General features: G+C 42.2%; 1 protein-coding gene across 1 annotated transcript; it reads left to right on the top strand.

Moving 5' to 3' along the window:
- Window positions 1-5,095: 5,095 nt before the first annotated feature.
- On the top strand, window positions 5,096-9,957 carry IQCJ (IQ motif containing J). The gene is made up of 5 exons (XM_009333990.1): window positions 5,096-5,134; window positions 5,555-5,619; window positions 6,499-6,579; window positions 9,735-9,885; window positions 9,946-9,957. The coding sequence occupies exons 1-5, from the start codon at window positions 5,096-5,098 to the stop codon at window positions 9,955-9,957; spliced, it is 348 nt and encodes a 115-aa protein (XP_009332265.1).
- The last annotated feature ends 5,677 nt before the right edge of the window (window positions 9,958-15,634 follow it).

The following is a 15,634-nucleotide window of genomic DNA, read 5'->3' as shown; positions in this document are numbered from 1 at the left end:
TACAGATTACAGCAGACCTGGGTGTAAGCAGCTCAGAACAGCATTGGCAGTGGACTGTTTCCAGTAACCAAAGTCAGCTGGGGTGTTTGAAAAGCAACTGAGGCTGCTGCTTCTGTGCTGGAACACAAACAGCACATGGATCAGAGCTGGTGCTAAAGGTGTTTTAGCACCGCATGTGCTGTCCCCAGACTGGTGCAATGGACTGGGAGCGGTGAGCAGCAGCAGAGAGCGCTTCATTATCTTGTATCCACCTCTGATGACCACAGGATTGGAAAACGGCAGGAGGTGAGAATGTTTAAGCCTATAAATTGGCTTCCTAATAGGTGACAGAAAGAGGCATCAGGTGGCTTTGATCAGAGGATGGATCCTGCATGGCTTCTGGTCTTAACAGCAGCAGGCATTGCAGTGTTTCTGGCTTCAGACTGCTTTCAGCTGTGCTTGCCCTAGCTGTGCCATCACTTCAGAGGTTGTGCTGGGAAAGGAATGATCGGTTTTGCACATGCCTGTGTCAGTGCTATGGAGAAGTCATCATATGTTTGTCTTTAAATGCAGCAGCTCTGGAACGATGAGACAGGCTAACGCATTCGCTGGCAAGAGTGGCTGTGAAAGCTCCAGTGATCTTTATTGATATTTCCAAATTAAAGCTCTCAGCACTGACTCCCTCCCTGTGTAGCACTGGCAGGCTTTGCCTTCAAGGCAGCAGTTGGGCTGTGCTCTGCTCTGCCACACCTCACTCAGGTGCTGTTGGGCAGGGCTGATGCTCCAGCCCCTTTCCAGCATCCTGCTCCAATCGGGAGAGAGCAACCATGCTGCTCCAATGTAGGGTTTCTCCAGTCACTGTGGCCTTTCTATGCCAGAAGAGGAGAATCTAAAACTGGCACTGTGGTGTTTCATCAAGCGACTTGCAAGTAAGTGCAAGTTTTCCTGCATAATAGAAAATTCAACATTCAACCATTCAACAAAATTTCAATTGAAATTTGGAAGAACATCAATGAAATAGAGAACTACCCAAAGCTGGTGTGTTTGAATAACTGCTACGCTCATTCTTAATTATAAAATGGAAAAACAAACCTATTTTACTGCTATTTTTGGGCTGTGGTTCTACTGAAATCAAAGCTTTCTCTTCCAATCTACATCTCTGACCTCTTGGGAAGCACTGTTGTATATTCATTTGGCACCAATTGACAGACCTCTTAGGCAGAGATACTCAAACAATAGCACGCATGTCTAAAAAGGATTTTGAAAATTAATTTTTGATATGTGGCCTCTGCTCTGATTTCTCTGTGCTAGTCTAAACCCACGGGTATAAATAACTCCACTGACCTGAATGGATATTTTTGGGTACAGCAACAAAAAAGAATCGTTGCCTGCTACTGGAGGTAAATATTTATCTAGGTATGATTTAATGTCTGGAGATTTCTTTTCTTTCCTTAGAATTTGCACTAATAACTGGTTTTTGAAACATTTCTTCAAACTGAATTTAGGGACTAGTGCATTTAGATTGTTTCAGATTTCTGCTCCTCTGCATCTGAGCCTGCCTCGATGATCCCGTATCTGCTGGCTGCTGTCATCTCCACAGCTGGTCAAATGAGAGGTGACATTTCTGTGCAAGCCTAATGTGGTGGTTTAACCCCACTAAGCACCACCCCACTTGCTCTCTCTCTCCCCCCCTCCCCCCAATGGGATGGGGGAGAGAATCGGAAGGGTAAAAATGAGAAAACTCGTGGCTTGAGATAAAGACAGTTTTTAATAGGTAAAGCAAAAATCATGCGCACAAGCAAAGCAGAACAAGGAACTCATTCACTACTTCCCATCAGCAGGCAGGTGTTCAGCCATCCCCAGGAAAGCAGAGCTCCATCATGCCTAACGGTTACTTGGGAAGACAAACGCCATCACTCTGAATGTCCCCCCCTTCCTTCTTCTTCCCCAGCTTTATATGTTGATCATGACGTCACATGGTATGGAATACCCCTGTGGTCAGTTGGGGTCAGCTGTTCTGGCTGTGTCCCCTCCCAGCTTCTTGTGCACCCCCAGCCTACTCGCTGGTGGGGTGGTACTTCCCATCAGCAGGCAGGTGTTCAGCCATCCCCAGGAAAGCAGGGCTCCATCACACCTAACGGTTACTTGGGAAGACAAACGCCATCACTCTGAACGTCCTCCCGTTCCTTCTTCTTCCCCCAGCTTTATATGTTGAGCATGATGTCACATGGTATGGAATACCCCTGTGGTCAGTTTGGGTCAGCTGTCCCAGCTGTGTCCCCTCCCAGCTTCTTGTGCACCCCCAGCCTACTCGCTGGTGGGGTGGGGTGAGAAGCAGAAAAGGCCTTGACTCTGTGTAAGCACTGCTCAGCAGTAACGAAAACATCCCTGCGTTATCAACACTGCTTTCAGCACAAATCCAAAACATAGCCCCATACTAGCTACTATGAAGATAATTAATTCTATCACAGCCAAATCCAGCCCACCTAAGCAAGTACAAAAGTCTACAGCAACCTCTGGGTCCCTCCATTAAAAAAAAAAGACCCTGAAAACTGCTGAAGGCAGCTGGATGAGGTTGCTAAATCATCACGCTGGACATGCACCAAGAGAGCCTGTCCTTGGGCTGCATGGAGCCAAACACAGCTGATTTGCAGGGAAACAGGCAGAATCTTTTCGCTCTAACTGAATATCGACAGCAAAGCCAAGCTAGGCTTTTATACCGTGCGGACTGTGCTGGAAGCCAGCTCAGTGCAGCTTAAAATGGGTCTTTTACATGGGCTTCTCCCTGGTGAGAGTCTAGACTTGAGCTCCTTGGTCTTTTCTGTCCCATAAGGTTACAGGGCTTCCTGGCAATAATTAAGTCATTGCAATAGCCTAGTTTCCTAAAAGTACAGATCTACAGGCTGAAAAATAATTAATGCATAAGCAGAACATACACATTAGAGACTAGAAAAAGACACTTTAGTTTGCGCTTAACACCGGTCTTACACTTCAAGGTTTCATTGCTTTTTCTTCCTTAGGTATCTATATGTGTCTGCAGCTACCCAATTGCTATTAATGTCTGTATTCAACTGAAGTAGGAAAATGAAAGCCGCAGTAAATTGTACAATATGTTTACATTATAACAAGGTTTATAGAGGCATCATAATTCATCATGTATTCCAACAGAAGCATGGATCTCTTCCAGTTTAATTTTCTGAAGTTTGAGTTTGCAGCTGGGTCACTCCTGGTGTAATCCGGGAGATGCATCTTCTAAGGCTGTGGGTTGGAAGAGCAGCATCCCAGCTGTCATTGCCACCCATCAGTTACCACGCTGGGGGCTGAGGGCAAAGCAGCTGAATCACTTTCTGTGGGTGCAGCAGCATAGCTAGCTTCATAAATTTTGTTGCAAGGAGCAATAATCAATACTTCATGGTTAATGACGCAAAACTGAAATTAGTATAGATTTTATGTCTCCTTCTCTTCCCAATTATGCAAACATTGCTATGCCCCTTCTGTAGTTGCCTTATATTACAGCTTTTATAAAGACTGTCCGGTGATGTTTAATTGAAAGACTGAATAGTCAAAAATGTCACAACTGAGTTTGGTTTTTACTTTTTTTTTGTTCGGTCTTCACCCTGCGGTTAATAGAAAATGATGTCAAACACAAGAAATTATTTATATATGTTATGTAGGTTTTGTCACCCAGAGCTATATATAAAGTCAACTGCAAATTGCTTTTCCATTCTAAATTACCGTACATAGCTCTGGGATACACTGAAAAAAATGACCACCAGCATAATATGGGAGAAGAAAAGGTTATCTTCTGAACTGAACTGTGCTTCGAAGAAAACAAATTTGAAAGTTGCTTGTTTTTAATATGCCAGAAGAGGATGTTCCTCAGAACAGGTAAAAAAAAAAAAAAAAAAGGAAGGCAAAAATAGAAAGAAGTTTCACAACTGGATTATTTCCAATGGCTGATGAGTGGCAGGCAGCAGCCAGGCATCCCGAATCACGTGCAGTGCTTTATCAGCTGCAGCATGTCCACAAAGTGGTGCTACAATTAGAGACCCAGAGGGGGAAAGACTGGGGAAACATCTAACTTGTCATCTTGACAAATCTAGTTTATGCATAAAACGTATTTTGCAGTACTAGTGCTTCCAAGGCTGGGAAGAAATGAAAGCTGTATTAGAAGTAAATCAGCTACCAGCTATGATCTTGTTTCATGTCAAACAGGGTAGAATCTTGTACAGGATTAAAAAGCGCCACATAAAATTTCTCTGTTTCACAAAATTGGCCTTATTTGGGAAAGCAGAAGGTAGAGCTGGCTGATCTGTTGTGCTCCTGAAGATTGCAACAGTCTTCTTGGTAAGACTTATCAATAAATTGATATTATAATAAATAGACTTATCAAAAAATTGATAAGACTTATCAATAAATCAAGTCTTTGATTCATCCCCAGGTCAAATAAGATATACAAGATGAAAATATCCTTGTTTTGCCTTTTTAATGTTTTTAGCCTTCCTGGGAATCCTGTATCTGTATGCAAGGTAGGTGTGAAGTAAATTACTCTCCTTCCTTACTCTGAGTAGCTTTTGCTTTTACATTTGATTCCCAACTTAATGAGCTAAAAGAAGTCATGAGTTAACATCTTTGTGTTTTGCATAGACTTCTCATTTTCCACTGTTGCTTAATAATCAAACAGTTGATGTATAAACACAAACCTGAAGGCACATCCCTGCATCTCGGGATGGTGATGCTCTTCGCATTGCATCACAGGGATGCAGCCAGGGGGGTTCAGTGTTTGATTGTCAGCCCAGCTTTTAAGGAGACTGGGCATGTGTCCTCTGCGTGTGCGTGTCCCAATGATGCCAGGGCACTCTGTGGGATTCTGTCCTGCGAGGGAACGGAAAGTTCAGCCCAGGAATTGCATCACCTGCAGCACACGCTTCATTGTGACCAGGTTCTCCTCCACCCCTCAACTCCCACCCCTCCAGAACAATAAAACTCTGTCAGACAGATACAATTTAGCTTTCTAAGCCCTATCTCTGTGCTGAACATTATGGGTAGATTTTTCCTGGGACATTAGCATGGATGCAGGGAACCCCAGCCATGCACCTGCAGTTAGATTTGTGACATGTCTGCTATTGAAACAGGATCTGATGCAAATACCCTGGTAAAGGCATTGGGCTGTAAATCTCAGCCAGTGACTCTTAATTATGAGACTGAATACTGTTTGATTGCAGAACAAAGAGAAGTGCTGATGCTCACTTGCCTCTTACCAAGACCATCTCCTCTGAAATCAAAGCAGCCACACACCTAACACATGAAAGAATACTTTCCTCTTTTGCTCTGCCTATTATTTTTGTAGGTCTGATATTTTCTTTCAAACTTATGTGCTGGACCTATTGATAAATATATTGGTTCCTTTATAGCTATTTTGGCTATCTAAATTTGAAAGCAACCCTGTAGACATTACCCTAGGGACCATTTTGCTTAGTGGTTGGCTCACAACGTCTTGAGGTTGAGGGGGAATCTCCAATGTCAACCAAGGGCTTCCCATAAGCATATTGAAATGTTTTTTCTCTCCTTGTAGGAAGAACTCAAAAGGCTCCAGCACACTTTGGAACAGGTCAATGATGGCAAAGACTTGCTTCAAAGGTAAAAGTGCGATTTCCACAGTATCTTGCACATGATAAAGTGAAATGGCTTTTGTAAGGCAACAAGCCTTTTCTGAGGGACAGTCTCTTTGTTGTTGACTATGTTTCTCACTTGGTAATATACTAAATATTCAAAATTTTGCATCTCTCCCATAAATGATTCTTATTTTTAGTTATAGGAGGATAATTTCTGAAAACTTTTGCTGATTGAATGATGTAATTAAGTGTCCAGCAAAGTCTCAAAATAACTCCACAGGTTGGGATCTAATCTTACAAATTTTCATGCGAAGACCTTTCATTCATGTTGTTAGTCCCATCCAAAGCAGCATCCCAAGATGTTTGATTTTTATCTTCTAGCATTTTAAAATTGCTTTCTGAAAGTGATTGGTTTGCAGCACCAATTCCTCGGTCATCATTTATTACAAAGAATTTTTTCTTCATATTCCTGTATGGCTCTTGCTGATGTAATTCATTTGCTACCAGCATTACCATTGTTACTTTCCATTTTACTCTCTTTTCAGATGTAGCCCCAGGGATGAAAGTTAATTTAGCAAGAATATCTATTATATTTGCCAGTGTTTTTTTATTTGCAGTGGCTTCTTTGCTGGGTGTGCCTGTCTCTGGAGCTGTGACATCTGGAAGGTTTAGTGCAAGGACTCAGGCAGGCTCCAGTCTGGAAACTGGATCCAAATTGGTACTTTTGGTTAACAGTCAAATGGGGCTGGAGATGGGGACCCAGGTGCATTCCTCCAAAGACAGCGATACCTTATAATGAGCAGCTCTTGTACGTTCCTGTCAAAATTTCTGAATTAATTCATAGTGATTGCAAGAACATCATGCTGAGACACATTAAACCCTTTTTTTTTTTTCTTTTCCATAGCCATCAGCTTGCCATGGATGAAGAAAATAATATTGAAAAGTATCATATCAACTTACAGCCCTTGGAATCAAAAGTGAAAATGTAAGTAACAAAGAATGTCTTTTCTGCCTTTAAATGTGGCTGAGTTTGTCCAATTCCTGAACTGCAGAACCCAGACTGTATCCATTGTGGATTTCTGTGTAACTAAGTATAAAAAAGCCTCAATTTTGCAAGGTAGCTAAACTCTTCTCTACCTTTATGCACGTGAACATTCTCTCTGAACTGAGTTTCAAATGTTAAACTCCAATGTTGTACTAATTTTGTCCTTTCCTCTGTGAAACTACAGAATATTTGAAAATCTGCTAGATTTTTCATATATACAGAGAACATCCTGGTGGGGGGATGTATAGTACAGAGCAAGCAGAAGTCTCTTCAGTGGTATTTTTCACTTCTAACATGAAGCCTGGTTAAAGCTTCTCAGGCGGCTCACAGGACTCCTCTGCAAGGAGCAGTCCTTGGGTTTGCATGGGGATGGAGATGTAAGTCTGAGGGGACCAGGGTTGCTGGGCTGTGGGGGATGCAGCACAGCTATATGGCTCTGAGAAAGCTGTTTTTTATTAGAAAGCGAGGCAGTTGCTAGCACTCAGCTGAGGCACATAGATGACACCTAGCTGCACCACCTGGAAGGAAGAGATAAGCATCACTGTGTTCTGATAATGAACTCCCCAACTTCCAAATGCAGTAATTTTAGCCTTTGTAACACATTTCTCACATGTTGTATAGTTCACCATGGGGTCAGTTATTTTAAAAGGCTTGACTGTGCTGTAATACATGTGGTAATAGCAGGGATATAACTTAAAACTTACCCACATGTCTATCAGAGCAGAGGACTCCTCTTTGTGCCTGTTCCAGAGTTGTCCTCCAGCCCTGGTGCAGGCATTAGCTCCATCCAGCTGGCACCAACTCTGCACTAACATGGTGCCACTGGACTTCCCAGCAGACAGCAAAAGTTTAACATGGCTCCACTTGCATTAAAAAATATGAACATCTTCATGCTGAAGCCCCCAACTACTTCATGGCAAAATTTTGCAACATCAGTCATGGCTTTATATAGAGCTGTATGTGTTGCTACATTACATACTGAATTTCACTTTCAATTGAAAAGCTATAGCTAACTCATTATACAGGACGTTAAAATATTAATGCCATATTAAAATATTAAAAGGACATGAAGTTTCAAATTAAAATCCAGCCAGCATCTTTTAGTCACACAAATATAAGCCAGATGAAAGAATAAATTTTCAGAGAGCTTTCTAGAAGGGTAGTTATGACTTCATCTTGGTATATTCTCAAGCTTTAAAATAGCAAGTACATGTAAATATAAATATGTAAATACTACTTGTATATATTATGCAGTAAAGCTTGAAACTGAAACAATGCAAAGTGTAAATGCTTGAGGTGTGAAGGTGTGCTAATTTTTTAAAGCAAAATGCATTTACTGAAAGCTGCTCTGTTGGCACTTGCATTTGCGAGCTTTGCTGTCCATTTTAAAGCTCCTGTATGAAAACAACGCAGGACTTAACCTACCTGACTAGCTCTAAAGTGCATTTATTCTGGTGAGGCTGTAACAAATGCTGTTTTGTTTCTGATCTGGTATTCTTCTAAAAAAAGACAAAACACGTATATTTGATTTCCTCAACCTTGAGATGTTCAAAATGCCATGTGTGTTGGGAACGTTGTTCCCTGACCAGGAAAAATTACATGCCAAGAGGCACTTGCCACTGTCTGGAGTTCCCAGCACTGCAGGCAGTCAATGAGAAGTTGTAGGTGTCCTGGTGTTGAGCTTCGTCCTCCTCCTCTGGAGTCAGGAAGTTGGATGTGCCAGTCTGTAATCAAATGCCTTTTCAGCAGTGTCTGGGCGCTAAATATTTTTCTGGCTTGTGCAGGTGGGAGCAGAAATGATGTATTAACTATTAAAAAGACAACATAAAAAAAAGTATTCCTGGAACAAAGTAAATCCACATCAAAGTCTTTGGACCCTTTGGTTCGAACAACAAAGGACATGGTAAGGTCCCTTCAGGAAGGAGCTTTGCCCTCTGCACTGCGCCGGGGTGCAGGCACTGCAAGTAGGAGCAGGGCCAGGCGGAGTTTGGGCGTGGGACCCCTCCTGGGGAGCACCCCAGCAGCAAGGCTGGGTGCTGAGCGTGCCAAGCCCTTTGGGAGCAGGCAGGGTGGAGGAGTACTTGCTCCCACCCGCTCCCCACACAGCCGCCTTCGGAGAGCAGCACAAGAGCTTTACACCACTGAGGACAACTTAAGCAAAGGTCCAGGGTATTCTACCTGATTAACAGACATACTGAAGGTTTTACTGACTTGATATCCCCATGAATAAACTCTCAATTGCTTGAAAATCCTAAAAGGAGCATTTTCTAGCTCATTGCACTGCAGCAACACTGCTGAGTCTCAGGTCAGAATTTAGCTCCGCTTTTCTGCAGAGTTCACAGATCCTCCTGTCTGCAAACACCCACATACTTTGTGTTAATGCCATTACTATTGTAAACAGCGGTTTAATTCCCAGCATCTCTCACTGGTCTCTCTGACACCTTCAGAAAGGCGCAGGCGGCCCGGCACTGCCACCTGGTGAGAGCCACCCCGGCCTCCAACTCCCCGGCCACTGGCTGGCACAGAAAACGGAACTTCTTCACAGAATTTCACATCAGATTTTAGAAACTTGGTCAAAGTTTAGAATTTGGAAGCAGAGCTCCTACCGCAATCCCTGCACGTTGCTTTGGAGGAGGTTTTAAGTACCCAGCTACCCAGGACAGAGGAGATTTTAAAGGATACTGGTCTGGCTTTGAACTTCCAACCATATCTACATTATAATCTGAAAGCTGATATAAATACAAGATTTTGAAGGATATTCATTCTTTTAAACAGATAATTGCATTTTTTTCTTTGTTTTCAAGATGTAAGAGAATGGCTGAGTTATGTACAGTCTCATATTTAAATCACTAAGTTTAAGGATCTGAAATAAACAATTGCTTCTACTTAACAGATATCTCAAGTTATACTAATAGTGGCTAACGTACAATGTGCAGAGGGTAGTTATCATTTGGATCATTATCCAAATCGGAAAACAAAGTGCACAGAAAAAGAGAAAACCACCAAAACCCACCTTTTCAGTCAAGAATATATGTTTTAAATCCTTTTTGTTGCTGCATTCCTCCCCCAACCCTGTGCCTTGGTGTTTGCCTTAGTATCCAGCGAGCATGGCGTGAGTATCTGCAGCGCCAGGACCTGCCACACCACGAGCAGCTGGGCAAGCGCAGTCCCTCCCCGCCGTCCCTCTCCTCGGACAAGATGAGCAGGTCCATCAGCATGAACACCTTTTCTGACAGCAGCACACCGGTGAGTACAGCATTGGGGCCCATTTTCTTATTTGTTGCTTTTTGTTGGGTTCCTTTCTAGGACCTCAGATAAATGAAAGCTAAATTATGGGCTAATCATGAAAGAGGGACTTTTAGGGGAGTAGTAGTGTCTCAAATGAACCTGCAAGCAGATGTGCCTCTTGTAGGTACAGTTGAATGTGTGACTGTGCATATTACATGTGGATCTCAGCAATATTGTGTATTGGACACAGCAGATATTAACAGTGCTCTTGATGGGAAAACGTGTTTCCAAATGGTGTTGTGTTCTTCTGCAGAAAGCGGGGATCTTCACATGGAACACTTTGTGTTCTCCAAAAACCCAAATTGTGGTGCTTTTCCTACAAATAAATGTGGTTTGTAGTTGGTGTTTTGGTTTTTTTTTTTTTCCCTAAAAGAGACTTAGAGAAGTTGATCTAAGGATTAAAAATTAAACTTGATTTTGGAAGAAATGTTCACACCACCTTGCAGGCTGGGTGACTAGCAGCAGGAAGCTGTACTTCTCTTTTTAAGGTGACTCTAAACTAGAACCCCAAATATAGAGCCCATTTTTTTAAAACAAGTAGCTTTGTGACTGTCTCTGGAGTGGGATCTTTTATGTCAATAAATCAGCAGATAGATACAGTGCCTACAAATATTGCTTTCAGCTTTGTGACAGAATAGATCAGTTTTGAGGAAACTGTCAACTAGAGCTCATGAAATAATTCAATAGTTTAAAAAAAAAAAACAGGAGAGAGAAATTGCCATGGTGTATGTCAGACCAGCTAAATAAAAGCAGGATGTGTCCCACTCTTCAACTGAGGTGTGCAGGATAGGTGTGAACAGGCTGTTTGGATCCTTGCTAGGAGTGCATATTGGTCAGTTATACGAAGCTCTGTTGCCAGTAACGGGACAGCATTTGGTGGCTTCCAATTTCACTACAAAAATCTAGAATTCATTGCTAGTGGGGTTCTTAAAGTAGATGGAGCCCCTGTGCAGGGAAGAGACGTTTGTTAGTTTAACTCTGCCTTCAGTTGCAAAGTTGGAGCAATGCTACCTAATGTAAAGCACAAGGCAGGCTCACAGATCCAACAGAGCTTTTCTGTGCTAAGAACTCTGGTCTTGGACTTACGGGGGCAATTTGATTCTTTCTTCCATTGAACCAGGTTCAAACTGAAGCTAGGTGAGCTGTTTACAGCAGCTATTATTTTTGCGACACCGTGGTTAGGCAGGCTGCATTAGATTTGACAGCGTTTAATAAAATATTACTGAGAGTGCACTTTTTATTTTTAGATGCCTTGTGTTTATAGCTGGAGACCAGGAAGATAAACTACGTTGCAATATTGGGTTATACACTAATGCCTCATGTATTAAACTAGCTAGGTTCCTCTAATGGGAGATATAAATTTGGATCTCGTTTTCATCTGCCGCTGGCATTTGTTGGAGCCTGGCTGCCACGCAGGAGCGCTGAGCCAGCCGCTCGGCCACCACAAGAGGTCCCTCGTACCCTGCGCAGGGAGGCTCCTGGATGCTCTCAGGTTCTCCATCAGTACCCTCATTTGGAAAGCGATGCATTTTCAGTGTTTTCGGGTCTTTCGGGGTAAAATGAGTATGTCTGGGAATTATATATTTGTGGGAAATGAAGCTCGGACACTAGAATTGCTACTTAGTTTGTATTAATGCAACACCCACTCATCTCACTGCTGCATCCTACTTGTTTAATGCAAAGGAAGATGGGAATATTTCCTTAGACTTTTCTAGTGCCAAATCTGTTAATAACCTTTGAAAAACCAGGGTACATTTCTGAAGGCAAAGGAACCCCTATCTATTTAGTGTGTCCTTGATTATTGCAATACCTGGGGCTGTGAGGGACCCACACTTTTATGTGCAGGATGGTCCTTAATTCTGGGATGAGGCACTGTGACTCCAGGCAAATGCTGTTGTACTTTTCAAGGTCCTCACAAACCATTTAAAACCAAACCTACTGATTTAAGATGGTTTTCTGTCTTCGTCAGAGAGTGCTGTGGGCATCTTGAAAGTAGGGAGCAGATGAAGGAGGTGAGGAGAAGCCTTTAGTGTGGGAGCTCAGCAGATGCCCTAAAGAGGGAGGTGGTTGAAGGTGTGAGATCTGGCAGGGAGGTCTTATATGGGTACGGTCTGAGAACAACTACTGCCACAAAGCAAAAAGGCAGCAACACTGTCTAGGGTAGTTTTGTTTCCTGATTGCTTCTGATGAATTAAAGCAGTGCTGGCCCTGTGTGGATCATGGTCTCGGCTTCTGGGTGCATAGGTGTGCACACAGAAATGCCACCAGTGCGTGTGCCTCTCAGAGCTGGGCTGGGTCATCCTTGCTAGTCCTTGGACACATATGCTAAGGATAGACTCTGATCTAATGCAGTAGTGAGTATGTTTCTGTCTGATACACATGTGCTTTCCTGATGGCAAATGTCACATATTTTTGGTTTGGAATTGATACTGTCAGGTTCGGGGCAGGGCAGGGACAAGGTCAGATCAAAACAGGGACGATTAACCTTGAACTGTTGACATGTGAATGGGAGAGTAATTGATTGTCTTAACCAAATAAAGACTTGGGCAGAATGAAATGTACCATTTCGGCTGTAAGCCACGTTTTCTGCTCTAGCATAAGGTAAACTTAAAACAGGAGAAAAAACACCTGAGAGCAGAGAAACCGCTGCTGGACCCATCTGTAATTTTACGCTCTCTTGAAGTTTTGTGTTTATAAGACCTAAGCTGGAAGCAGGAGAGTGGAGTTGGGGAATAAACAAGCAGTCAAACACATCCATTTGCCAAGTCCTCAATTTGGCCGACATTCCAGAACAGGACCTTTGAAAAATGGGGCACATTCATTACAATGCCATTTCTTTTGCAGTAACAGCATTGCTGGTGCCCTAAGAAATAAGCTTGTGCCTAGTCTTTGTGTAAAAGTATGCTGTGCTGAACAGTATGGAGTCTCCCAAATTTCTCTTGCTGTCTGGCAATCTTCCTCTGAAAAATTTGGAGGAGGGAGAAAGTCAGACTGAAATTTGGACTCTTTGGGTGTTTTCCCATTTCTTTTTTCAAAGAAGTAGAAAGCAACTAGCATGTCAAAATATGTTAGCAATAAGCATTGATGCAGATGGGAGAGAGAAATTTATGAAGTATTTTGAGAAACCACTGTCACAACACAGCCACTTAATTCAGCTGAAGTCTAATCCTGGTTTTCAATTTCCTTTCTCAGCACAAGCCTCCCGGTGTTCAGCTTGGCTGGATCCTCAGCTGGATCTTACACACTCCTGGGGGCAAAAAACTAGTTGGCTACTTGAATAATGAAAGACAGAAAGGATCTCATGCCCAAAAAATAAATGAGAGCCTGTGGGTTGACAAATGCATGCCACTGCAGCAGGATGGGTATTGAAACCCTGTACACTGAATATCTATTTATGCCAGTACACGGGACCAGCAGTTGTGGTGAGGTAGAATTCTGAAACTCTTAATTGGATGAATAATACCTAAAACCAAGGTTTATTCAGACTGTTGGGGACAACAGAGAGTGTCAACGTGTGCAGTCTGCAGCTGGAGAGTTAAGAATGATTTTTGGTCATTTGTAGTTGAAAAAGAAGATCTTTGAGTTCATTTCCACTATTACTACAAACCTCCAGAGGCACTTGTAAGGGAAAATGGGGAATTACTAGGTCTGAGAGAAGTCACAGTTTCAAAAGCATTTTTTCTCTCTTGCCCTTGAAACCTCTCCATTCTTAAAAAACAAGACAGAACTTGCAAACAGGAAGTAGAAAAAGTAATTAAACCCATAGGAAACTGAAATCCAATGAAAAACCTGTACACCCAAAGTAAAAAAAAAATGCCCAAAACCCAAGGTGTGGGTTGGGGGTGCATGTGTTGTCAGCACATGCACAGCTTGTGTGCAGAGTGGGAGGGCAGGGCACCAGCACATGCACAGCTTGTGTGCAGAGTGGGAGGGCAGGGCACCAGCACGAGCACTAACCCTGGGAGAAGTTAGGCAATGATGGCCTGAGGCTTGCAAGATGTAGTGCAGGGGAGCTGTGCATTCCTGATATGCAGACACTTATTCATTTGTAATTATTAAAACTTTGTGAATTTATCAAATATGACATTTTCTTGTTGTCCCAGCCAAGAAGATAAATACAGAAACACAAAGCAACAACCTGTGACTAACTTTAGAGAAATGAGGAGAAGGGGAGGTACCAGGAACAGTTCTTACTCTGCTCGGCAGCAGCAGGGATGCTTTCTGGTCAACTGCACCACAACTTTCATGGTTAGCAGCTGTCATATGACTTTTTTAAAGCCATTTTGTTCCCATGAGATGGGGATAGCTAGGCAAATGGGCTTTGCCTCTGGCCAATGTGAGATGCTGGACATGTAATCAATCAGTTCATCACTGGTTCATTGATAGAGGGTGATGTGAGCTCTCCTTGACTTGCTGAAGATCATGTATGTCTTTTAAGTATTTGGCTTCAAAAAGCTGTAGCTTAGCACTGCTGGCTGTGGTTACCATATTTCAGTTCAGAGAGACAACCTAATTGTGTGATTCTAAGACTCAGAAGCTTGATAAATCATTAATTATGATACCTTTGAATCCAGTGTTTGAACTTGTTTTGGATCAGCTCGCTGCCTTCATGACTGCAGAAAACTGTTGCTCTTAAAATGAAATACTGATGAGAAACTTGTGAAATAGAAAAGGAACTACTAGGTTAAGGAGAAAAAAACCCCACAATTGAAATATTTCCTTATTTTTGCTGCTACCTCCAGTTCTTGATAATTCCCAGCAGCTCTCCTGTGTGAAATTTTATCTTAATTTTATGGCAGAGGAACAGTGTCTTCTGGACTGTGGGACACTGAATCCTTGCAGATACTAAAGGGAAAAGATTCTTCTTTCAGGCTTTGTTTATATGCCTCTTGCCCTTGAAGCCTGAGCATCTCATCTCAATAGCATTTCATTACAGTTGTGCATGTGCTTTCGTTAGCTGGCTCAAAGGTACCAGATGGTAAACAAGGTCACAATTAATTTTTTTTTTGACTGGCACCACCTTTGTCTTCCTTCTTCTGGCTTGAGGTTTGGTCAGAATGGCAACTGAGGAAAATAGATAATTCAATTCAAACTCATAACGAGTGATCACCAGTACCTTGAACAGCTCTAGGTAGTTGGAAATCAGTTGCTCTGTTTGTTATTAAACTTTTAAAATAAACATGTTTGCAGATAATATAGTTTAAGAAAAACAGAAAGATTGGTAAGCCATTTCTGGGCTGCAGTGACTGAAATAGCAAGATGAATGATTACTGTTCTGGAAAATTACTTGGAGAGTAACATATGCATCTCTTGGAAAAGTTTTCTGGTTTTAAGGTGTACTTTTATGCTTAATAAAGTACACTCAACTTGATCTGAATATTTGTCACTGAAAATATTCTTCCTTGCGATTCATATCCAATCAACATGTATTTCTGTTAAAACAGCATGAATTCATCTGCCATGACTCTGAGACATAACACAAGGCACAAACTAAAATAGGGCACAATGAAAAGCAATAAAAATCCCCTATCAGATATGTAGAAGGAAGAAATAAAGCAGTGCATTTAGCAATCAGAAACTCACAGGCAGAAAAAACTATACTAACCCCAATGTATTATATACATTGCAAAGTTGAGGAAGTCCAGAATTTCACTTTTTATTATTTTGAAGGTAAACTTAAGAGGATAGTGATCTGTGAACATTCGCA

The sequence above is a fragment of the Pygoscelis adeliae genome, unplaced genomic scaffold (genome assembly GCF_000699105.1).
Source record: "Pygoscelis adeliae isolate BGI_AS28 unplaced genomic scaffold, ASM69910v1 Scaffold241, whole genome shotgun sequence".
NCBI lineage: Eukaryota > Metazoa > Chordata > Aves > Sphenisciformes > Spheniscidae > Pygoscelis > Pygoscelis adeliae.
This window is presented reverse-complemented; position numbering and strand designations above follow the sequence as displayed.

Excerpts from the sequence above, each read along its gene's own strand:
- IQCJ (XM_009333990.1), top strand. The coding sequence starts at position 5,096 with ATGTCTGCTATTGAAACAGGATCTGATGCAAATACCCTG. Across the intron at positions 5,620-6,498 it reads GGCAAAGACTTGCTTCAAAG|CCATCAGCTTGCCATGGATG; the intron begins GTAAAAGTGCGA and ends TCTTTTCCATAG. Across the intron at positions 6,580-9,734 it reads TTGGAATCAAAAGTGAAAAT|TATCCAGCGAGCATGGCGTG; the intron begins GTAAGTAACAAA and ends TGTTTGCCTTAG.